Consider the following 25,934-nt stretch of genomic DNA (forward strand, 5'->3'; position numbering starts at 1 on the left):
GATTTTTGCAGAAAAATAAATAAATAAGGGAAAATACACCAAACTGGCCCTTTAAGGCAAAGGGATTGCAGAGTTCTGGGTTTTGTTTTCAGTGCACAGGAAACCCCAGGGGGTCTAAACTAGAAATTATTATTGGATTTTCCTAAACACATTAGGAGATGTAACATATTCGGTTCCTGGGTAATGCGTTACCATTTACAACCCACGGTCACGACTGCGCCAAATGCCCTCTGCTGCGGGGAACATGAACTCAAGAAACTATTAAAACAAAAGAAAAAAAAAAAAAACATTAAGATCTCTGCATCCGGTTTCCCAAGATTAGTAACGAGGCTCTAAAGCCTTAGAGAATATTTTGGCTACAAGAAAAAAAGTTTGGTGGAAAGTCCCATATAGTTTAATCTTCCGTGAAAGCCGCGAACCCCCCCCCCTAGTGAACACTTTATTCTGTCCTCCTAAATAGCCTGAAGTAACATCCTATACTTATTCACACCTGTTCAGACACCCGAATCCCGGCCATGGACGTCTAAAAACAGACTACAGGAGGATACAACGTGTAATATACACATCTGAGCCAGACCACGCAGTCCACACAGAATGACAGGTCTGCGAATAGAGGCGGCCGGTCACCCTATCCCCCCCGAGACCACATGTCAGAACCGGAGACTCCAACATACTGCAGGAGCACAGCCCGGGACCCCTTCTAAAAACAAACCAAGACGTAAAGATGAGTGCAGAGGATACAATAAAAGAGCAATTCCAGCCACTACTGATTATTACCAAATATTCATACTATAATACTGCCCCCTATAGATCAGAATATACCTACTATAACACGGCCCCCTATATACAAGAATATAACTACTATAATACTGCCTCTATATACAGGAATATAACTACTATAATACTGCTCCTATATACAAGAATATAACTACTATAATACTGCCCACTATATACAAGAATATAACTACTATAATACTGGCCCCTATATACAAGAATATAACTACTATAATACTGCCTCTATATACAGGAATATAACTACTATAATACTGCTCCTATATACAAGAATATAACTACTATAATACTGCCCCCTATATACAAGAATATAACTACTATAATACTGCCCCCTATATACAAGAATATAACTACTGTAATACTGCCTCCTATATACAAGAATATAACTACTATAATACTGCCCTATATACAAGAATATAACTACTATAACACTGCCCCTATATACAAGAATATAACTACTATAACACTGCCCCTATATACAAGAATATAACTACTATAATACTGCCCCCTATATACAAGAATATAACTACTATAATACTGCCCCCTATATACAAGAATATAACTACTATAATACTGCCTCTATATACAGGAATATAACTACTATAATACTGCTCCTATATACAAGAATATAACTACTATAATACTGCCCCCTATATACAAGAATATAACTACTATAATACTGCCCCCTATATACAAGAATATAACTACTATAATACTGCTCCTATATACAAGAATATAACTACTATAATACTGCTCCTATATACAAGAATATAACTACTATAATACTGCCCCCTATATACAAGAATATAACTACTATAATACTGCCCCTATATACAAGAATATAACTACTATAATACTGCCCCCTATATACAAGAATATAACTACTATAATACTGCCCACTATATACAAGAATATAACTACTATAATACTGCCCCCTATATACAAGAATATAACTACTATAATACTGCCCCCTATATACAAGAATATAACTACTATAATACTGCTCCTATATACAAGAATATAACTACTATAATACTGCTCCTATATACAAGAATATAACTACTATAATACTGCTCCTATATACAAGAATATAACTACTATAATACTGCCCCCTATATACAAGAATATAACTACTATAATACTGCCCCCTATATACAAGAATATAACTACTATAATACTGCCCCTATATACAGGAATATAACTACTATAATACTGCCCCCTATATTCAAGAATATAACTACTATAATACTGCCCCTACATACAAGAATATAACTACTATAATACTGCTCCTACATACAAGAACATAACTACTATAATACTGCTCCTATATACAAGAATATAACTACTATAATACTGCCCCTATATACAAGAATATAACTACTATAATACTGCTCCTATATACAAGAATATAACTACTATAATACTGCCCCTATATACAAGAATATAACTACTATAATACTGCTCCTATATACAAGAATATAACTACTATAATACTGCCCCTATATACAGGAATATAACTACTATAATACTGCCCCCTATATACAAGAATATAACTACTATAATACTGCCCCTATATACACAAGAATATAACTACTATAATACTGTCCCTATATACAAGAATATATCTACTATAATACTGCCCCTATATACAAGAATATAACTACTATAATACTGCCTCTATATACAATATTATAAATACTGCCCCCTGTAGATCAGAATATACCTACTATAACACGGCCCCCTATATACAAGAATATAACTACTATAATACTGTTCCCTATATACAAGAATATAACTACTATAATACTGCTCCTATATACAAGAATATAACTACTAAAATACTGTCCCCTATATACAAGAATATAACTACTATAATACTGCCCCCTATATACAAGAATATAACTACTATAATACTGCTCCTATATACAATATAACTACTATAATACTGTCCCCTATATACAAGAATATAACTACTATAATACTGCCCCTATATACAAGAATATAACTACTATAATACTGCCCCTATATACAAGAATATAACTACTATAATACTGCCCCTATATACAAGAATATAACTACTATAATACTGCCTCCTATATACAAGAATATAACTACTATAATACTGCTCCTATATACAAGAACTACTACTATAACACTGCTCCTATATACAAGAATATAACTACTATAATACTGACCCCTATATACAAGAATATAACTACTATAATACTGCTCCTATATACAAGAATATTACTATAATACTGACCCCTATATACAAGAATATAACTACTATAATACTGCCCCCTATATACAAGAATGTAACTACTATAATACTGTTCCCTATATACAAGAATATAACTACTATCATACTGCCCCCTATATACAAGAATATAACTACTATAATACTGCCTCTATATACAAGAATATAACTACTATAATACTGCCCCTATATACAAGAATATAACTACTATAATACTGCACCCTATATACAAGAATATAACTACTATAATACTGCTCCTATATACAAGAATATAACTACTATAATACTGCCCCCTATATACAAGAATATAACTACTATAATACTGCTCCTATATACAAGAATATAACTACTATAATACTGCTCCTATATACAAGAATATAACTACTATAATACTGCCCCCTATATACAAGAATATAACTACTATAATACTGCCCCTATATACAAGAATATAACTACTATAATACTGCCCCTATATACAAGAATATAACTACTATAATACTGCACCCTATATACAAGAATATAACTACTATAACACTACCCCTATATACAAGAATATAACTACTATAATACTGCACCCTATATACAAGAATATAACTACTATAACACTACCCCTATATACAAGAATATAACTACTATAATACTGCCCATATATACAAGTATATAACTACTATAATACTGCCCATATATACAAGAATATAACTACTATAACACTACCCCTATATACAAGAATATAACTACTATAATACTGCCCATATATACAAGTATATAACTACTATAATACTGCCCATATATACAAGAATATAACTACTATAATACTGCCCCTATATACAAGAATATAACTACTATAATACTGCCCCCTATATACAAGAATATAACTACTATAATACTGCCCCTATATACAAGAATATAACTACTATAATACTGCTCCTATATACAAGAATATAACTACTATAATACTGCCCCCTATATACAAGAATATAACTACTATAATACTGCCCCTATATACAAGAATATAACTACTATAATACTGCCCCTATATACAAGAATATAACTACTATAATACTGCCCCTATATACAAGAATGTAACTACTATAATACTGCCCCCTATATACAAGAATATAACTACTATAATACTGCCCCTATATACAAGAATATAACTACTATAATACTGCTCCCTATGTACAAGAATATAACTACTATAATACTGCTCCCTATGTACAAGAATATAACTATAATACTGCCCCCTATATACAAGAATATAACTACTATAATACTGCCCCTATATACAAGAATATAACTACTATAATACTGCCCCCTATATACAAGAATATAACTACTATAATACTGATCCTATATACAAGAATATAACTACTATAATACTGCCCCCTATATACAAGAATATAACTACTATAATACTGCCTCTATATACAAGAATATAACTACTAGAATACTGCTCCCTATATACAAGAATATAAATACTATAATACTGCTCCTATATACAAGAATATAACTACTATAATACTGCCCCCTATATACAAGAATATAACTACTATAATACTGCTCCTATATACAAGAATATAACTACTATAATACTGCTCCCTATATACAAGAATATAACTACTATAATACTGCTCCCTATATATAAGAATACAGTTCTGATCATGTAGAATTTTCAGATTAGTCTGGGATTGCTCTTTGAATTTCCGCAGTGGACACAGTTGACATATGTAGCAGCTGATTTTGTGATATTTAGGGTATTAGGAGGAGACACGGGGGGGGGGTCAGGAAGTTTACACAGTTGATGGAATGAAAGTTTGTCGGCTCCACGGTCGGAAATTAAACTGCTTCTACAGGGACAAGGATTAGTTTTGATAGTAGATTATAGACTACGATGCGGTAAATAGGAGAACGTCGTCTCCTCCAGGTTCACGGCTGCAACACAACATGGAGGTGACGTCTCAGCTGCACATTAGATGTGTCTCCACCCAAATTTTGAAAAAAAAACAAAGACAAAAAATACAACAGGGCAGCTTATTGTGGAGCCTCCGGACTCTCCTCCACCATCAGTGCCAATTCTGACCTAAGCAATCTAAAATCAGATTGGTTGCTATGGACTCATGTTTGACAACCCTGTTCTGAAGACTGTTACGTGTCCCTAGCAACCAGACAGGATGGTCCTGGTGCTGCCAGCAGAGAAGGGCGGAGGCGGCCGTCACACCACCGATCCCTGACCCAACACCCATCTCATTCCATGCCAAATAAAACTGCCAACCCTTGGACTTTAAGCCCGCTCGCTGCCAAAAACTTGCCCAGTGAAGAGTCTAAGAATTCAGTCAGCCCACCGCAGTCAGGACTGAACAGCAATAGCCATAAATCATCCACTAGGGGCACCATTGAGACAAAATGGGTAACAATAGATAATAGAACCAAGGAGATCAACTCAAGACCCTGATAAATCCCTGGGGGGAGGGGCGCTATGCATCTCCTCCGGGTGATTCTAGCTGCCACCTTACAATAGAAGGGGAGAAGCACCACTTACCGTTTTCCCCAGTGTCTCCTTTAATGACTTCACCGAACGCCAATATAACCGTCTCCAAACCAGAAAACATCTGAGCCCGAGTCACCAATATTCCAGTGTAAAGATCAGTTTATATTAATAGGTGAAACTCAGAATTATCAAACATCAAGATCCCACTCCCTGCTGGTTCAGTGTCTGAGGTGGCCAAAAATGTAAAGAGACAGATGTTTACTGGAGGCCCCAACTGGGTGACATTGGGGGTCTGTTTCTAAACCATCCCGGATAAAGATACTACAATCTAGATGACGGGCACAGCACTAAGTAGGGCACATGAGTAGGTGCTATGCCAACCCTAACGGACTTCAAGCAGGAATAGACAAGTCTACCAGGCATCACATGGGCATCCTCAGCCTTCTAGACTGGCATGTAAATGTACCAGATGATCTCCTCTAATAGGCCACCCTATAAATGCTGCCATTTAAAGGGGTACACACTAGTAATTGATGCCCATTAGGACTAACTACAGGCTCTACCCGGCAGGGTCCTCTCGGTTACTGATATTTTTGTATTATTTCTTTTTAGCTGATTGTTACATTGTAACGCTTTATGGAAGAGGTTGCGATATAGAAATGAGATCATGACCATGGTCCGGAGTCTGTTCAGCAGTTTAATTTGAGCTCATTCCTATAGCTTCACTAAAGCGGGCGGGGGGGGGAAAACACACGTGATTCTGCTGACTGACATTCAGCAGACAACTACAAACATTACAGGACAAACACAAACACCAGACAGCGACATTAAATGATGAAGCATCACAAGTTGGTGGTCTCAGGTAGAAGAGGTTAAGGAGGGACATGGGGGAGGGGGAAATAACAAAAAGGTGACTGATCAGTAAAAACCTCAGAGCTTTCCAGAGATTCAATGGCTAGAAGCTGCAAGAAAGGAAACAGCAGGGGGTTAGAACACCTCATGTCCACCGGAGAACATATTGCAACAGACCAGGCAGCGGCCAGATGCTATGATGTAGAACTGCAAGTCCCAGCATAACCCGCGTGCCTAAAATGAAATGGATTCTGCTCAGACTTCTCGTTCGGGAACCAATGGCTCTTCAGACGATACATCAGGCCGACAATACAGGTTGTATGAGGACGTACAACTTAGAAAAAGGGGCAATTAAAAATTATGAAGTTTAAAAAAGTCCTTTATGAAAATATCGGGTCATGCTTTTTTATTTTTGCCGGTGTCTAGAACTTTCAGCAGCAGTCCCCATTATAATAGAACTTCTTGCCACCAGTCGTACAATTTGGGCCACAGGTAACGCTGCTCTGCCACCCAGTGGCGATTTTTGGTACTACAGAGGAGCAGGTTCTATCCCAGAGGACTGGCGGGGGAACCTGGGGAGAATATTCCTACCTTGTCTCCATAGCCACGATCTTTTGCCATCATCTCCCTCAAGGTCTGCAAGACTTTAATGCAAAGCTTCTCCTCATTTTCCTCCAGAAGTTGTTTGGTGTGACGAATTAGCCTTGAAGGGAGGGAAAAAATAAATAAAAAATTAAGCTTATTTCGTTTTTTTTTGGGGGGGGGGGTTTGAAAGCTACAAATTGAAACTGGTAGTTAGTCCTATAATAATACATCTAAATGATAGAAAACACTCCAAACATCTTACAGGGTGCGATCTGTATTCAAGCTGCTAAGTGACTGAATGCAGAACTACCCCCCCCCCCCCCCCCAGAAAAAAGAAAAATCCATCAATTTTGATGCTTTTAAGTGGACTGTAATTCATTACTACCAAATACAATGTGAAGTCCAGGAAGGGGTGAATAGTTCTGTAGGAAATAAAACGAGCCCTTCTCTCACTTGCAGATGAACTGTCCGCTCTCGCACTTCTTCCGGGCGTCCGTGTTCTCTGGGAATAGAAGCTCCGGCCGGTGCAAAACATCGACCAGAACGGAAAGCTCCGCCTGGACCAGAGGACGCAGTCGATCTTCCAGGGAGGAGACGATATCCTGAGAGGGGAACAGACTTCACGTTGTAGAACCACAAAGTCCTTAAAAGGTCGACATATTGGCAATTTTCACTATGGATCATATCCCAAATAACGTAAAGACAGGTGGGGGGGGGGGGGGCAGGAACGAAAGCTTAAAATGCCAAATCCACCAATAAAAAAAACAACATCCTGAATACTTATTATTCGATCCCAGCTTTAAAGGTTTTCGGTTGAAGACGTTAATAAGATCTCGTCACTTTATCCTTCAGGACCAGCCATTAAAATCACAGGACGACGTGAAGTAGTCACAGCCCCACCCCCTAATAGATGCACAGTTAGAGGGGAACTCCACCCAAACACCGACCGGACTATAGATTAGAAATCAATATCCATCTGAATACCAGTGGGTAAAATTCCAGCCCCGTTTTTACATTCGGGTCGCGGTGGTCGTGGCCTCGTTCACATCTGCGTTGGAGCCTCCGTTACCATGCTCCGCTATTGTTCCCGGTACAACCAGGGTCATCTAGACGGAAACTAAGTCAATGGGTCTCGTCAGCCACCAATGGTGTCAGTCGTGCAACAGAATTGGCAATTGGTATTTCCAATGTTCCTCTGATGGTGCAGAACGGAAAGCGGAACCCTGGTGTGAACGCAGCCTTATAGAAGGACTATTGACCACAATTATTAACACACAGAACATGGACGCGCCACATTCAGCTCTTCAGAACGTGAAGCTTTTCATCTCTCACCTGCAGCCGCTCAATGATATTACGATAGTCCCGTGAGGCGGCCAGCACAGAGTCGCGCCGGACTGCGTTCCGCACAGACATCCGCCAGTTCATAGCCGTCTTCTGCACAATGTTATGACTCTTCAGAAACAAGTTGTTCACCTGACTGTCTAGATCTACAGGGATGGCGATCGCTCGGCACTTCGCTGCACACAAAAAAAAAAAAAAATTTAAAAAAAATGCAACAAAAATTATTAAAAAACAAAAAACCCAAAAGGTATTAATTCTGCAGTTCTAATATTTAATGCATCATCTTATAGATTTAATACAAAAGGAGTCATCAGTTCGAGATGAACCAGAATCTCATCCCCGGTCCCAAAAACCCAACCTCCCATTTACCCCCGAGCTGCCCTCGGGCTCTTCTTACCGACGTCGGACAGCACCCGGATGCAGCTTTCCACCGATGCTTTCTGGGAGGGCAGGAGCCAGCCGCAGTGATAGACCCGGAAGACGGCCTGCAGGAGCTGAACGAACACCGGCTGCCGGGTCTACGGGAACAACCATCAGCAATATAAAAAGGTTTCTATTCTGAACATCAGTGCCCATTACACGAGGCACCGCTTATCTGTGCTCTATGTGACCAACAACCTCCACGTGGGTGAGACCTTCCCAAAGAAGAGTCAAAATTCTGTATATATGAAACCCAAGTGAAACACCCACAATGCACCTGGTGGCCCGCAGCCCATTTACCTCCTTCAGTTTGTCGAGCATTAGGGCCTGCAGCAAAAACACCTCAGTTAGAGAACATCTAAAACGTCCCACAGGAACCATAAACCCAACATCAACTTATCTAAGTAGTAATAACAATCCTTAAAAATAAAGTGTTACAATATGAAAAAGTGTAATCATCCCAGAAGGAAAAGTTCTGCAACTTTCTAATATACTTGTGTTTCAAATTTCTCGCCATTTTCATTATTTCTGCTTGCAGTCAGTGAACGGAAACAGCCAGAGACGGAAATCCCATCCTGACCCAATACTTCAGAGTTGAGGGTTTGATCCAGTTTGTAGAATTCTGAGCTGAACACATCAGCAGCACAAGTCTCAGGTTCTGATAGTTTGCTACAATGTATCAATGCAGGTAAAAAACTATCAGTCGATTATAAAAGGTTTAGAAGGATTGTCTAGACTGGATACAACTGTAACAAACACTCAGCTGTGAGAAGTATTAGCTCCGGGCGGGGTTTCGGTAAACGGTTCCCGTTCATGGACAGCAAATCAAAGATCACACAACTGGGGAAGAATCGAAACACAGAAGTTTATTACAAAGTGTCAGATCTTTTATGTACAGGTCACATAACAAAGGGGGTGCCTCAGGGACAAACCAGAAAGGAGCCATTGCGGCAACCAGACTATCTTGCCAGGGTAAGACGTGGCCGCCAAATTATGTCCATTCAAATGAATTCTTAATAGAGCGATTTAGCGGGGTAGTTGTCAGGACAAACCCCCTCTAAGATGTACCCCAAATAAAAGAAAAGGCAAAATTTCCATATCAGCCTCGTGGTATAAATGGCGCCAGTCACGGGCATCACGTTACATCACTACCCAACAGTTTTCCAAGCAAGACATAAGTGAAGCTCCATTTGATCATTCCTGATCTTGGAGTGTAGTAACGCCCTTCCTCCAGACGGTGTCGCTGTACAGGGCGGTGAACCGGTCACCAGACTACGAGACCTTCCTGATTTACCTGCAGCGTCGTGCTCTGGTCGGAGAACGGAGAGCTGAAGAAGGTGTTAACGATGCTCATCACCGTCTCCGTCACGTATCGCTCCAGCACCAGGTCAGCGTGTTTCCGGTCACTGGTGCTGTTACAAACCTGCAACATGAACACATAAGTGACGAGGCTGGCTGACAACTGCGAGCGCAACCCATGACCACTAGAAAAATAAATAAATAAAATAAAAATCACTTCTCACCCTGCAGATGTCAACCAGGAAATTCTCAAATAGTTTCCACATGTGGTTACTGGTGTAAATCTCCTTCATCTCCACTTCTGTATCGACGTAGCAGTGATTGAGGAAGTTGATGTACGCGATCTTCACCTGCGCGAATTTATAGAACAAAAATGATCACCTGGGGACAGACGTGCGGCTCAACAATCCAGCCCTGTCCGACAGTCCGGCTGCTAGAGATACATTGTAACAACTGCATTCTTTCCAACGTTGTCAGGCATCTCTTCCTTAGCAACCAGTCTGTCAAACGGCTTCCTGTAGTTCCTCAGAACGGACACTGAACGCTCAGGAGGACCATTCTCCATCTTTGTGCTTTTGTAAAAATCCATTTAGGTGGAGTGCCCCTTTAAAGGTCTCCTATGGATCGATACTCTTCGCAGGTCTTACCTCAGGGATGCAGTCCTCGTGAGTGACCACCCGGACAATGTCGTCCAGCGGCAGCAGAGAGTTGCACTTGATCTCGGTGTAGACGTTCTTGCCTTCGGTGCACACGGCCAGGAGCTCCACCAAGTGAATGTGATACATCAGAGGACTGTTCTCATCCATGCGCTCCCTCTCAGAACGCATCATCTGCACCAGAGTTTGGAACGAAGCCCGGTCATTGTAGAAGACCAGGACGTCCTCGCCGGAGTTCACCAGCTGCGGAAGAGAAGACTCCATCATCAGACAATTGTATCCGACTGTCAGCCAGGAGAAAGTCCAGAGCAGGAGACGTCTGCCAAGCCTCACCTCCGCCATGACGATGTCCTGGCACTTCTTAATGAAGCGGCCTTCAGCCTTCACGATGGTTTGCAGAAACTTGATGTACTGAACGCTGCGGCCGTGCGTCTCGATACAGTGAGCGAAATGCTGGACGACGCGCTCGTTAATCTCACTGCACAACTGGAAGTTATTCATGAAGATGTGCTGCATGGTGACCGCCTCCAAAATCTACAGCAAGAGACGAAGGAGACGCGGTCAAGAGAGGACGCCGCCAAACCCAACATGGCTCCTTGGATGCAAAGTAACCTGGATGTTATCAGAGCGGTGGAGGAGGCAGAATGGCACGAGTAGGGGGTCACGTGACCAGTTACCGCGTAGCAAAACAGTGCACGTTCCACAAAGTCGTTTCTGGCCGTGCGGCTTGTACAAATGAAAAGATTGGAAAAAGTTTTGCTTTGCGGTAATTGGCTGCACGGCACAGGAGAACGTACCCTAAACGATCTGTACGCCACGGTCGGGAAGGGTCGGAGTATGGAGCGGGCTCATGGGGTGAACTGGCTCCATACGCAAAGTGTCGGCTGTAGGTTACAGCCAGGACCTCAATGGAACGGCCGGGACTGGAGAGAACGCGCCCCAGGAAAACGAAAATATATTAAAAAAAACAAGCCCTCAATCCACTTAATTGCTGCAAAACAGTTACGGCTCTCAGAATATTGTGGCACAAAAGAGAAGAAAAAAAAAGTTAGTTATTCTTTGTTAAGGTGGTAAATTAAATAAAGAAAACCTCCAAAAACCATATAAAATTTGGCACCGCACAATGAACGCCGTAACAATAAAACTGTTTCCCAATACATTATAGGGTACCATTAAAAACGACAACTTGTCCTGCAAAACACGAGATCTCATATAAGTAGGTCGAGCGAAAAAATAAAAATGTCATAATAAACTTTAGGAAAGTAGAGATTGAATCAATAAAAAATTAAAACCACGGCCGTGGCGGCAAATACTAAGCGGACATTTCCCAGCGCTGCATTCATGAAAGTGTAATGGACTTGGGGCGTGTTCACACGGCAAACGGCTGTAAAATATGGAGCGGTTTTCAAGGGAACAGCCTCAGATTTTCAGCATCAAATGTTTGGCGCAGTTTATACGGATGTTTTTTGGAGCCGTTTTTTCTATTGAGACAATGCAAAACTGCTCCAAAAACGCCTCAAGTAGTGACATGCACTTTTTTTACGGGGTGCTTTTACAAACGGCTGCGTAAAATAACGCCCCATGGGAGTGAAACGCCGTTTTTCCCCATTGAAAATCAACAGGCAGATGTTTGGAGGCGCCCGAAAAACGGATGAAAATAAGCCGTGTGAACGCTCTAAAGTTGATCCAACAGCGGACTACGTGGTCAGAAGGATCAGATATGGAGGACGCAGCACGGGTTGTCCACCTCCAGTCTACGCTCCTGTTCTTGATCTGGAGAAAGTCTTGGACACTCTACATTGTAATGAGGTTCGAGCTGGAGGAGTCCGGACAGAAAGTGAAGAACGAGACACTAAGGAATAGACAGAACGTCGCTAAACCAAGTGACTGCCCCATCTCCAACAACAGATCTGCTCCAGAACGTGACCCGTTCCTCGTATCCGCTCACCCCAGGAGTCAGGAACAGGTTAATGTGTTTGTGCAGCAGCGTCTGGTTCTGTTGGTTTCCTGCACAGAAGTTCTGTAAGAATTCGTGCGCGATCCTCATGATCTCCTGCATCCGCGTGTCCTCCGTCTGAAACAACCGGAGAGAATTTTAAATGAATGTTCTCGTTAAATTCTTCGTCCCCTCGACGTCCGAAGAGAAAAAACTTAAACCAACCTTCTCGTATGGGATCTGCAGCAGTTCCAGCACCACCGCGTGCGCTCCCATGTTACGTAAAAGGCGCTGCTGCTGTTTGCGGTTCCGGCGTCCCGATGCGTTTTCCTGCACACAGAGCTTGCTGAGACGTAGGAGGATCTGAAGGGTTAAAGAACGAGGGTGAGCAGCGTGCCATATGACGGATACGGTCTGTACGGTAATTGCGTCCTACCTCTCGGACCACTCTGTAGTTGTAGCTACTTGTGCTCTCTGGTTTCTTAGGGGTCCGGGATCCCTCCTATGAAGGTAAAAGAAAGGGATTAAAGTAGCGCAGCCCAACCCCCAGCACGACATACCACCCATTCTAGGTGCCAACTAGTCTGCCTATCAATCCACGTGTCATCCGGCTGCCACGTGGCCGCTCCCAAAGAGAAGAGTTGCAGAACCCCCCCGGAACGGAACCAAAACTTACATCCTTGCCCCCTGCATTCCCTGCGGACGGCTCCGGAGCTTCTTCTGGACCGGACCCCTTGTACACCCAGAGCTCGGACTTCTCCACGATGGACCTCAGCTGATCCAAGTCTTGCTTGATCTGCTTGTAGTTATCGACATCCTGGCTGGTCACCAAGAGCTGGACCTAGGAGTGGAGATCGATCGTCAGAAGACCCCACATCCATAATGATGGCAGATGGGGGGGGTGTTCATTATTTCCCACCTGTTTGAACGCCTGCAGAACCTCCTGTCGCTGGCTGAAGTGTCGGAAGAGGAGCTGCAGGGCTCCTGACACTAGTGGGGGATAATCATGCATGGTGAGGTGCAGCAAGACGCGCAGAAATGTCCGTCCACCGTCATCATCCAAGTCCAAAGGCGTGTTCTCCTCACTACGAGGAAAGAAGGAGTTACCGAATCCCCCAAAACGCACCTCAATATTCTTCATGCAGAGATCAGTGGTCATGGAGTATTACATGTAATCGGTGGTCCTCTACTCAGATCCGATGCGGGGACCGGTCTATGATGCGGTAGTCACGCTATACGGTCCATTTAAAGAAGCGTCACACCCACCATTAAAAGGCAGCGTACAATTTAGCAACTTTATTTTGATCCAATGCCTCTAACTTTGAAAATAATCTTAATTGGAAAATTTACAGTTTTGTGTTTACAGCTTCAATGCAGAGCGATGCGTCTCCAGACCACAAACAAATGACTGCAGGATCAGACTACACACAGGGTTTAGTTGTAGTCTGTAGCCATGGAGACACATAGCTCTGCACAGCCAAAGAGCCCCTTATATAATCTTATAGTAATGAGGACGATGGATCTGGAGAATGAGACGCTGTTCAGGAGTGAATTTCCCACGGTACAACATTTAAGACTTAACACCATGTCGTTTATAGCTCCAAAATTTTGTGCCGATTTATTTCATAGAGATTTACGGTGAAGGAAGTTCTGGTTTACTGATACAGAGCTCCAAATCCCCTGCATAGTTACATGATAACATGGTGTCTACCAGCAGCCACCACTAGGGGGAGCTCACTCTACACAGAATATGAATTTTACTGTAGAACCAGCATGCTGTAAGCTCCCTCTAGTGGTGGCTGCAGGCAGCAGAATGTTATCATGTAACTCTACGGGGAGCTGTATATATCTGTATGTAGTGAGCGCCCCCTAGTGGTGGCTGCAGAATCTTATGTAACGATCTATGCAGTGGATTTGGAGCTCTATGATCAAATAAAAAAAACTGAGTTCTGGCGACAAAAATAAATAAAAATAACGTTCAAGGGTATCCTACATTTGAAAATTAGTGGTAATTGGGGCAGAGGAGCGATACTTGCCTCCCTCCAAAGATTCCTTCTGCCTGTTCCTCAATGTGCTCAAAATCCAGAGCTCCTGAAAAGGGGGGAAAAAAAGAAAAAACATTTTTTGGGACTTTTCTGTTCAGTATATATTAAATATTTGTTATACTCATGACTAAGGCCTGGTTCACACAGTTTTTTTTTTAAGGAGGAAAATCTGCCCCAAAATTCAGTTCGGAATTTTGAGGCAGATTTTGCTCTGCCTGCACGCCGATTTTCGCCTATTGAGCGCCGCAGGCAAAAAACGCAGAGAAATACGCTTTCTCTGCCTCCCATTGATATCAGTGGGAGGTCAGAGGCATAAACACCCGAAGTTAGGGTATGTCCCTTTTTCTCACAAGACTATTTTTCCGCTCGCAGGGAAAAAACGACTCCGCCTCCCATTGAAATCAATGGGAGGCATTTTTGGTCGTTTTTTAGCGTGTTTTCCGACGCGGTTTCTGCGTAAAAAAACGTCAGTGTGAACTCCCCCTAACAGTTTGTATTAAAAGAGTTCTACATAAAAAAAAAAAAACTGCAATCAAAAAATGTTGTGGCAAGTAAGAGTTAATAAACTGGGACTAATAGGGCTGCTGGTCCGGCTTACCTGGCACCACGGTGGTGGCATCTGAACCGTCCCCAGTCTGAGCGTTGCTCTCATCAAATTCACTCTTGAAGATGCAGAGGAGGCAGGAGATGCGATAATCCAGGCGGACATTGAGAATGAACTAAAGGAGTAAAAAAAAAATAAAACGTCAGAAAGCCGCCAGACATCACAATATTTAGGGGTCGGCCTCATCACCACAGGACGTGCGACGCCGACCGCTCGACATCTCCACCATCTTAACTACAATTTAGAACGGTCACGTTGAATCGAGCCGATGGTCCAAACCTGCGAAGTTCTTACAACACATGGACTATATCCCGTCCAGCAGGTACCTGTAAGATCTCAATAATCTTCAGCTTCGTGTCCATGACTAGTATGTCCTCCTTCTCTGGTTCCCGCTGAGGTTTGATCGCTCCTTCAGGTGCCGCCATGGGGGTCATTGGAAGAAAGCCACCACCGCGCAGCACAACCTGCGTCATGAGCTCCCCGACGCCATGTATGGAGCGCATCACATTACTGCCACCTGCAGGAGGAAAGAGGCATAGTCAGATACTCTGCAGCCGGTGCCGACCAATATGGCCACCAGTAGAGTTCACACAGTGGTATTACGGATAGCCAGACTTATGGAATCTCCCCCCAACAGAAATTTATTTGCCCCTTGTACCTTGTTTTTCGTCCCCTTTGCCCATTTTGCTAGACGAGAAGTTGGTAGTAAGGTGCACACAGTCCAGGATAGCCAAGAGAATCTTCGTCAGACGGAGAAGGTCGCTGAAGTTGTAAAAGCCGAAGTAGATGAGATTACGCGCCAAATTGACCACCTGCGGAGAGAAGATCAGAGGGAAGGACGGAGATGGACGTGAATAAAGATAGAGGCGTCAGTTGCACGCTGGAGACCGGAGGATAAAGTCACTTCACCTCGAAGGTTAACTTGTTCTTCTCCTTGTCCGAGAAAGGAAACCGCTGTCCAACCACATCCCGCAGATATTCTTCTACAAACTCCATGGTCTGAGCAAACCTCTCCTTTATATCCTCCCTGGAGGTCCCACTGCTGTCATAGCTGGGGGCAAAAACAATCTGGGATCACGTAGTCACCTTACACCAGGGCAATCAAAGTAGGAACGGTTTACAAAAGACGAGTGTACTAATAGGACGCCATCACTGGCAGATCTAAAAGTAGTATTATTAAAGGGGACGGCTAGTATACAAATCCCATATCCATACACCCCATTAGGTGATTCTGAGTTAATATATGGGGGGGGGGGGGGGTCCTCTTTTCAGGATCCTCATCTCTTGGTGGAGAGCGGTTACATAGAGCGTCTCTCTGGAGGACCGGTCCTGTATTACACCGACAACACATTGATATGAATGGACACTGTAATACTTCATTTCTCCTGCGGTGGCGCTGTAGGGAAACCGACCACTTACTGCCAGGTTTCCCCACAGATCACAGCTGATCAATGAGGGTCCCAGCAGGTGTGATCAGCTTGTTAGAAGGGTCCCTGGATAAGTAGGGATTGTCCAAAGCAGCGATCCCCCTTTAAGGGGTCAAGAATGAGAAACATCAATATCGTGAAATACGTATAATGCAGATGCGCCAATTAGGAGGGCGGGAGATGGCGTAGAACAAGTCACATTATACAGAAGACCCTCATGTTCAACTTTCAAAGACTTTATGAAATTCTCCCCTGTCCATGCGATCACTTACTCTTCAATGGCGATCTCAGACGGTATTTCGGACCATAAACGGGCGTACTTCACCGGGGTCACTTGTTCTTGGGGGTCTCGGTCCACATGCATGTGAAGCATCAGGCGGGAGAAAGACGCTCGCAAATCAAACGGCAGGTTCTCATCAGCCATACAGCGTAAAATGAGGTCAACGTCCAGCTGTCCGGAGACCTCGTTAATGGCCAGATACTGCCGGTCCAGACACATACGAGCAAAGAGGTTGAGTTGGTATCTGCAGAGACGTCAAGTATGAGACACCGGAAGACGAGACCGCAGACTAGGGAGAGCTCACGCGTTTTACCTGTAATAGCTCAAGACATCCTGGTCTTCTTTCTGACCCTCTTTGGCATCTTGCGCCAGTTCTCTGATGCTCTTACTACGCGTCTCCTTATTACGGTCCCTCCAAAAAAGCCAAACCTCCTCCTCATCCTCTCCGGCTTCCAACGGGTTGTCGCTACTAAGTCCTTCAAACTCAAAACGAGACAGGACTAGCCTATTAAAAAGAGAAAAGAATGGACACTGTACTCAACCGAAGATATCCAAGAAGGGGTGGTCCACTTCTCCAGCTACGTCCTCCCGCTACGGAGGACCTGGTGCCCCCAGGTGATACATGAGACCCCACCAAGTACAACGGATGCCATGTAATGCTCGGGGTCAAGGCTGGATTGTAGAGAGAGCATGTGCCCTCGGGGGACCAACACCCATCTGTCCTGTGACCACGCGTGTTGCCCTCACCCTTCAAGACGAAGACCTCAAGCACACAACCGTAGTCTTCATCCGTAATTACGGATGAAACTGCGGATCTATTCATTACTATTGGTCACGGACACCGTTCAGTATATTTACAGGCTGTAGAAATGACCCCCCCCCATAGAAGTCTACGGGCACTTCTGCAATTGCAGACAGATACGGAGGTGGATTTGTAGCCGTCTGTAATTGCGGAGGAGTTTCTAGGCGACACCAGGGACTACACAAGGTTCGTCCGTTTTTTTTTTTGCAGATCCATAAATACGAATTTGTATTTCCGGACAGCAAAAACAAGCCAAAAAAATAAAAATAAATAAAAAGCTTGCGATTCAGCGACGTCCGGATTTCTTACTTGGTCTCAATGAGGATGTCGGCATTGGCCGGGTTCAGCACCGCTTTGCAGATTAACTCCTGAGTGACCGGGATGGATTTATTCATGGAAACGCACAGATCAGACAGATAATCCAGAAACCTTTAGGGGAAGAGGATGCAAAAAAACAAAAAACAAAAAAAAAACGTCACTTGTGCGCCACCGTATCCGCTTTTCCTGGAGCGTTCCTTTTAGCACCTACAAAGCTGCGGCCCGACCTCCACTGAGCGCCTCACCTCGGTTCTCTGTTCTTTCTCACCAAGCTGACGAACGTGTCGATCTCCGCCGCCGTTATGTGCTTCTCCAACAACTTGCGGTTATTGTGCAGTAAAGCAGTGATCGTATCTTCTGCCAAAACATCGTAGCCGATCTGCTTTTGCATGAAGCCGAACTGCTTGGCAATGTATTCCTGTGCAGACAGTGCAAAAATATAAAACCATCCCATTCAGACAAGATCAGGCCAAATTCACACAAGTCTAGAGTGGTCCGAGCGCAGTTTTTATCTGATCTAGAGCGCCAAATCCCTGCAGTAACATATTACAATTCCTGCAGTCACCACTAGGGGGAGATAACTGCAGATACAATTAAGTCCATGAATCAGTTTGCAGTGAGCTCCCCCTAGTGGTGGCTGCAGAAATCCTTAAATTCTGTTCGTATTTAATCTTTTTTTTTTATATACTTATTCCTGCACCTGATTTTTCCGGTAGTCTTGCTGTGAATGCCTCAGTACACGGTAGCAGAGTCGACATATGTGTCTAAAGGGTGCGTGCCGCTGATCTCCCAGCTCCTCCAGCCTCAGCATTGGACCATCCCCACTGTCCGTGAACGGGGCCTGCAACAACTTGAAGATCTTTTGAAGGAGGAGACAAATCAACATCTGGATCTTCCAGGGGGACGCAGTTTTTATTACGTACAGAGAGGACACACTCGCCTGTTTTAGGATATTTTGCTCACGCATCAGTTTCTGGCGCTCACGGTTGGGTTTGTTCACCAGAACCTCCAGGACGTCCTGGCCAGAATTGACCCCAGCAGTCACAAAGTAGACCAGTTCCTCCAGCAGCTTCGTCACCGCCCTGGTTAGACAAAAATCATTTTCTTTTTTGTATCAGGTAACCAGCAGAATTGTGAAGCAGCTCTGGATGTGACTAGAGTAATAAGAGCAGACTAGTAGTAAGGCAAAAGATTTATGTTTAAAATACTAAAAGTAATTCCACAACAACTGAACAGCCACAACTCCCAGCATTCCCTGAAACCTGGAGCCGGCTATGGCATGCTGGGACTTGTAGTGTCCCAACAGTTGGAGAGCCATAGGTCACATATTACTAATATTTCAAGCTCACATCACCCTGCACCTCTCACCTCCGCTCATTCTGGGTGATCGTTCCCTTCTCTAGTTTTCCCGCGATTGAAGACAGAACTTTGCTGGCATCATTAGCGAAATCCAGATCTCGGACCTCCGCGGGCGACACCGGAACGATGGCAAACGCTTCCTTGTCTTCTTTTACGGGAGACGTGCCAATCTAAGAGACCAGTGAGGATCATGGGGCCATTACTAGTGTGTTGACTGGAGAGGTCTTGGTGATGGGACTGGAGGTGTCACTCACCCGCAGCATGACCGGCTTCTCCTCGTCCTTGTCTATGGGACTATTCGTGCTGTGGACCCAGGTGTTGGTGCAGAGATGCCGCAGCCGAACATACGAATTTCTGGAAGTGGAGAAAATACCACAATAAACCAAATCGGACCAGTGAACGTCAAGGTTATAGACCGACGTGATCCTAATACTAGTAGTGAGCCGCTATTTGTGGAGTTTCCAGATAGTGAAGCTCCACTAAAGGCATTATAAAAGCCAATCTGCAGCAAAACAGTCAGGAGAATGAGGAGGCGCGAGGCACGGGACGCCTCAGTACGGCCATCGGCTGCTACAGGACACATGCAGGGTTGTACCTCGGTACCAGGCTGTCTCCCCCGCGGAGTGTTGTAGGATCCAGCTCAAAGATAGAGGAGATATCATTGCCCTCAGGGACAGACACCAGCGTACACTTAATCTTCTCGGAGTCGATACAGAGCCGTGCGCGGGTCGGGTCTTGTTCTGTATCCATCTGATAAGTAAAGGAGATTTGTGAAGGGATCTAGAAGTTAAATTCAGATGTGGTGCGAAATCCAATACGCACATGATCTGAAGCGCTAGGGAAAAGGAGCCAAAAAAACTCGCACAAAAGTAAAAAAAAAGTTGGGACAACCAAACTGGAGTCTGACGCCGTCCTGCAAACTTAACGCTTTCAAAAACAAAAAAAAGAAATCTATAATAAATGAACTCGAACTTCTGAAGTGGAGATAATACGTGCGGCTCCATAATGGCCATAGGCAGTTTTAACCCCCTGTGCCCCGCAGTGATGTTCTGCTAAATATGGTCAACGACAGACGTCACCGGCGCTTAATCCCCATCTTCCCTCCAGTAACAGACGTCACCATAGTAAAATACAGAAGAAAATCACCACTGGAGACTGAAGCTTCTCAACTGCATGGACAAAGCTGTGATTTCCAAGCCGTGCGGTGGGCATGGAGCGAGAATAGGCAATGGAAACCCCCATACATAGGACATCCTGCTTTATCGTAACCCTGTGGGTCATGAAATGGGCAAGAAAGCAGATGCCAGTCGAAATGCTAGGAGGAAACTATGGTCAGGAATGGGTTAACGAGCTGGCGCCCTTCAGGTGGCCATGCTATAGGATGACAAGGTTCTATCCGCCTCTTACTTACGGAAACCTCAGACTCCAGGCAACCTGCATCATAATCAGGGTTTACCTGGGGGAAGAGAACCGGAAAGTGAGCCTTACCCGCATGTGAGGACCTGACGAGACTATGATGGGGCCACCAGGCGCGTGGGGGCAAATGTCCACTTGTCTTGAGCCCTGACCATCTACATTTCTCTACACAGAGTCTGGGTTAGGAGAACCTCCATGATCCTCGGAGGACTCACCTCTGCTGCCAGGTAATGCCCAGTTGCAAGATGCTTGAACCTAAACAGGCTGTTCCAGTAGCCGGCGCCGCCTCTACACGGGTCATGCTGCACCACCTAGAATAAAACGGACAACCATTTATAGGGCAGGACAGGCGGACCCGTCATCTTAAGGCGGCCACATGTACGGAAACTTCTCCAACATCCGAAAGAATCACAGATCTTCAGCACGAGCGCCGGTTATTGGGTCTAGCGGTCCAGCGCCCTCCACATCCATGACCAGAGGTCTGGACCACTCACCTCCACCTCCCATAAAGCCTTGGAACTGGTGGCTGAAGTGGCGGACTGCCGACCGGTCGTCCTCAGAAACACGTGCTGCTTTTTCCGGTGCTCATCACAGGTCAGGAACTTCTCCTGCTCGGCGTGAAATAGCCGCACTACATCCCCCTGCAGGGAAAACACATGGTCAAAGTGTGGCGGACACAATGAATGGAGACTGATGGGGGATGGGTGGATCATATTCTAGGACGCTACATCTTTATATTCCTGTCCCCATGCACTCACCCCTTTCAAGATGTCATCCTTGTTGTCGCTCCACTTCATGAACAGAACAATTTTCCAACTCGTGTTACAATTCACAGAATTCACCTGAAGACAAAGAAGAAATTATTATTACACCAAACCAGGTGAGGGCAGGATCCAGCGTTAGGAGCGCTGCAGGGTCCAACTACGCAGATACAACTCTGCTACATCAGCGCTGCAACCCACCAAGGTTTAGTTATTAGAACACTGAAAGTCATAGTGACTGGACCCCAAAATGAAGGGTCACACCGGGATCTCCACAGCGCAGGATGCATGGTGATCTATATACCAAGTACAGGGGAACCCAAATTCTGCAGTTAATTTCCATGCTCAGTCCTTAGTCCGCAACTATTCAGCTCAGGAAAGCCGATGCATTGCACGGAATAAACATAATCTGCATCTATAGGGTCCGGCCGAGCGCTCACCTCATTACAGCCTGGGTTATCGGACAGCTGATGGCTACTGGCGTGTAGAGGCTGCCCGGCATTGACTGGGTTAAGGACAACTTTATCTCCAATCACAACCTGCAAGGAAAACATTTATCAGTTTAAAGGGAACCGGTCACCAGCATTTCACCTGTTGCACTTTACTTCTCCCTCACTGGCCGCTGCTATCAAAAGTTCATTGCCGTTATCCGCTCTCCTAAACTCCTCCTCCGACTGCAAATAACGGTCTGCAAACATTTTGCGCCTTTTATCGTAATAATCCGGTGTTCCTTTGTGCGCACACCCCAGAAGAGGACATCAATGCACACGCGTGGGATTTAGTGTGCTGGGGGGGGGGGGGGGCGAGGAGCTGTCCATTAAAAGTAAGGAGGCGGGGTAAACCCGGAGAGACTTGAGAATGAAGATCTGACTCTTTTATGCTCATTAGCATACGGTGTCGGAACACTAGAAACCTGAATAGTAAACCTACACAACCGACTAAGAAGACAATTATAGGATATATAGAAATGATTTTTCCCCCACTACCACCAGGTATTGCTGGTTTAATAGGTCAAATGCTGGTGACAGGTTCCCTTTAAGGTGCAGAGGATTAGGAAAGAGACAGCGGAGGTAATCCGAGCAGGAAAATAATGGAAGGGGGGGGGGGGGTGGGGGTAAAAACGAGGCACATAAATACATTAAATATATATATACACACACACACATCCTTAATGGTGACCAAAGGGGAAGTGAACTGGGCCCAACTCATAAAATACTGTAGTCTTAAGCTACCAGAAGAGTCAAAACAAACAAAAAAAAAATCTCAAGAATGTAACATTTGAGTATGCAAGAAAAATAAAATAAAAAAAAAACGGACAAAACTCCACTGATAAAAAATACCAAGTACCGCAAAGCCACAGCACATGACCACGGTGCAGAAATCATCCGTTACACGATGCTGGTATTCTCCATTGTATTCCCCTCAAGAGCTCAGTAGTTGTTACTTTTCAGGCACATTTATCCAGTGTAGACAAACTTATAGTAGTTCTATTCTTGTATATAGATGCAGTGTTACACTGCCCCTATATACAAGAATATAACTACTATAATACTGCCCCCTATATACAAGAATATAACTACTATAATACTGCCCCTATATACAAGGAATATAACTACTATAATACTGATCCTATATACAGGAATATAACTACTATAACACTGCTCCTATATACAAGAATATAACTACTATAATACTGCCCCCTATATACAAGAATATAACTACTATAATACTGCTCCTATATACAAGAATATAACTACTATAATACTGCTCCTATATACAAGAATATAACTACTATAATACTGCCCCTATATACAAGAATATAACTACTATAATACTGCCCCTATATACAAGGAATATAACTACTATAACACTGCCCCTATATACAAGGAATATAACTACTATAACACTGCTCCTATATACAAGAATATAACTACTATAATACTGCCCCCTATATACAAGAATATAACTACTATAATACTGCTCCTATATACAAGAATATAACTACTATAATACTGCCCCTATATACAAGAATATAACTACTATAATACTGCCCCTATATACAAGGAATATAACTACTATAACACTGCCCCTATATACAAGGAATATAACTACTATAACACTGCTCCTATATACAAGAATATAACTACTATAACACTGCCCCCTATATACAAGAATATAACTACTATAATACTGCTCCTATATACAAGAATATAACTACTATAATACTGCTCCTATATACAAGAATATAACTACTATAATACTGCCCCTATATACAAGAATATAACTACTATAATACTGCCCCCTATATACAAGAATATAACTACTATAATACTGCTCCTATATACAAGAATATAACTACTATAATACTGCCCCTATATACAAGAATATAACTACTATAATACTGCCCCCTATATACAAGAATATAACTACTATAATACTGCCTCCTATATACAAGAATATAACTACTATAATACTGCCCCTATATACAAGAATATAACTACTATAATACTGCCCCCTATATACAAGAATATAACTACTATAATACTGCCTCCTATATACAAGAATATAACTACTATAATACTGCCCCCTATATACAAGAATATAACTACTATAATACTGCCTCCTATATACAAGAATATAACTACTATAATACTGCCCCCTATATACAAGAATATAACTACTATAATACTGCTCCTATATACAAGAATATAACTACTATAATACTGCTCCTATATACAAGAATATAACTACTATAATACTGCCCCCTATATACAAGAATATAACTACTATAATACTGCCTCCTATATACAAGAATATAACTACTATAATACTGCCCCCTATATACAAGAATATAACTACTATAATACTGCCCCCTATATACAAGAATATAACTACTATAATACTGCTCCTATATACAAGAATATAACTACTATAATACTGCCCCCTATATACAAGAATATAACTACTATAATACTGCCCCCTATATACAAGAATATAACTACTATAATACTGCCCCCTATATACAAGAATATAACTACTATAATACTGCTCCCTATATACAAGAATATAACTACTATAATACTGCCCCCTATATACAAGAATATAACTACTATAATACTGCTCCCTATATACAAGAATATAACTACTATAATACTGCTCCTATATACAAGAATATAACTACTATAATACTGCTCCTATATACAAGAATATAACTACTATAATACTGCCCCTATATACAAGAATATAACTACTATAATACTGCCCCTATATACAAGAATATAACTAGTATAATACTGCCTCCTATATACAAGAATATAACTACTATAATACTGCCCCTATATACAAGAATATAACTAGTATCATACTGCTCCCGTTGAATCCTTGTCGTTAGGTAGAGGACGGACAGACCAGTGAAGTGGTAAATGATTCTTTAGCTTCCTACAATGTTATTCTTAAATATCAGAATTCTCCGGAGGGGTCACTTGTCGCTGCGACCGTGAATAATGTCTCCAATAGAGGGTGACATTAGAAGTGCAGCGCGGACAGGACTCCGGTACAGGAGTGAAATAAACGTATTCAGTTTGACCCAAATAAAATATCTGGAGACCTGAGGCCGTGCATTTAACCCACAAACCGTGAAGACAGAGCTACAACAGGAACACAATGAAGGTGCAGAAATGCGATAAGAAAATCCCTCCGGTTATATCTATTCCCGGGTCGTGCGGTCTAAACCCCTGCACTCAGTATCACTCCATTTCCAGGCAGCCCTGCCTTTCAGTACTGTAGGAAAGCTGGGTAAGCTCCTTTATGGCATAACCCAGATTTCCAAGATTAAGAGGTTGTGGATTTTCTTAGGCTTGTGTCCCATGGAAGCGCCATAGACAAGTAGCCTGTAATGATCATGGGGCGATGAGGGTGACCAAGAGGACTTCACCCCCGTTATTCCCGGGACGTCCCCCATCCACACTTACACTATCCCCAATGGAGCGGAGCTTGTAGAACGGTTGGATGTAGAACCAGGAGCCTTCATTTCCAGCTTCATCCAGCGTCACACGCATGGCGTTCTTCTCCAGCAGCGCGGGGAGACGCTTATTCACGGTCAGATACTTGTTACTCTTCAAATGTAGCATCTAATGGAAAGAAAGGCAAGAACTGGAAGATAATGACAACATTCACCGCTACATACAGATTAAGCAGAGCCGAACATTTCCTTTACATTTTTGGGACTGTATTGGGTGCCCATACACATAAGATACCCGTCTGTCCCCGTCCCCCCCCCCCGGCCCCATGAACATC

General features: G+C 43.1%; 1 protein-coding gene across 6 annotated transcripts in view; it reads right to left on the minus strand.

Moving 5' to 3' along the window:
• ITPR1 (inositol 1,4,5-trisphosphate receptor type 1) overlaps positions 1-25,934 on the minus strand; it is a 90,674-nt gene that overhangs the window by 26,888 nt on the left and 37,852 nt on the right. For 3 of the 6 annotated variants that reach the window (XM_075831874.1, XM_075831876.1, XM_075831880.1), the window contains exons 7-40: positions 25,610-25,768; positions 22,079-22,177; positions 21,636-21,719; positions 21,372-21,518; positions 21,093-21,188; positions 20,873-20,917; positions 20,057-20,211; positions 19,716-19,815; positions 19,471-19,631; positions 19,043-19,184; positions 18,803-18,961; positions 18,348-18,520; positions 18,094-18,213; positions 17,296-17,487; positions 16,975-17,226; positions 16,185-16,326; positions 15,934-16,087; positions 15,602-15,792; positions 15,270-15,390; positions 14,663-14,717; positions 13,546-13,711; positions 13,303-13,467; positions 13,063-13,128; positions 12,852-12,989; positions 12,639-12,764; positions 11,024-11,224; positions 10,682-10,933; positions 10,259-10,384; positions 10,030-10,158; positions 8,713-8,833; positions 8,307-8,491; positions 7,428-7,576; positions 6,981-7,092; positions 6,467-6,499 (exon numbers count right to left, since the gene is read on the minus strand). In XM_075831874.1, coding sequence (XP_075687989.1) covers positions 6,467-6,499; positions 6,981-7,092; positions 7,428-7,576; positions 8,307-8,491; positions 8,713-8,833; positions 10,030-10,158; positions 10,259-10,384; positions 10,682-10,933; positions 11,024-11,224; positions 12,639-12,764; positions 12,852-12,989; positions 13,063-13,128; positions 13,303-13,467; positions 13,546-13,711; positions 14,663-14,717; positions 15,270-15,390; positions 15,602-15,792; positions 15,934-16,087; positions 16,185-16,326; positions 16,975-17,226; positions 17,296-17,487; positions 18,094-18,213; positions 18,348-18,520; positions 18,803-18,961; positions 19,043-19,184; positions 19,471-19,631; positions 19,716-19,815; positions 20,057-20,211; positions 20,873-20,917; positions 21,093-21,188; positions 21,372-21,518; positions 21,636-21,719; positions 22,079-22,177; positions 25,610-25,768 — 4,716 coding nt within the window. The remainder of the gene's footprint in view (positions 1-6,466; positions 6,500-6,980; positions 7,093-7,427; positions 7,577-8,306; positions 8,492-8,712; positions 8,834-10,029; positions 10,159-10,258; positions 10,385-10,681; positions 10,934-11,023; positions 11,225-12,638; positions 12,765-12,851; positions 12,990-13,062; positions 13,129-13,302; positions 13,468-13,545; positions 13,712-14,662; positions 14,718-15,269; positions 15,391-15,601; positions 15,793-15,933; positions 16,088-16,184; positions 16,327-16,974; positions 17,227-17,295; positions 17,488-18,093; positions 18,214-18,347; positions 18,521-18,802; positions 18,962-19,042; positions 19,185-19,470; positions 19,632-19,715; positions 19,816-20,056; positions 20,212-20,872; positions 20,918-21,092; positions 21,189-21,371; positions 21,519-21,635; positions 21,720-22,078; positions 22,178-25,609; positions 25,769-25,934) is intronic. The other 3 variants (XM_075831877.1, XM_075831878.1, XM_075831879.1) reach the window with 3 other exon arrangements.

This window comes from Rhinoderma darwinii, chromosome 7 (assembly GCF_050947455.1).
Source record: "Rhinoderma darwinii isolate aRhiDar2 chromosome 7, aRhiDar2.hap1, whole genome shotgun sequence".
NCBI lineage: Eukaryota > Metazoa > Chordata > Amphibia > Anura > Rhinodermatidae > Rhinoderma > Rhinoderma darwinii.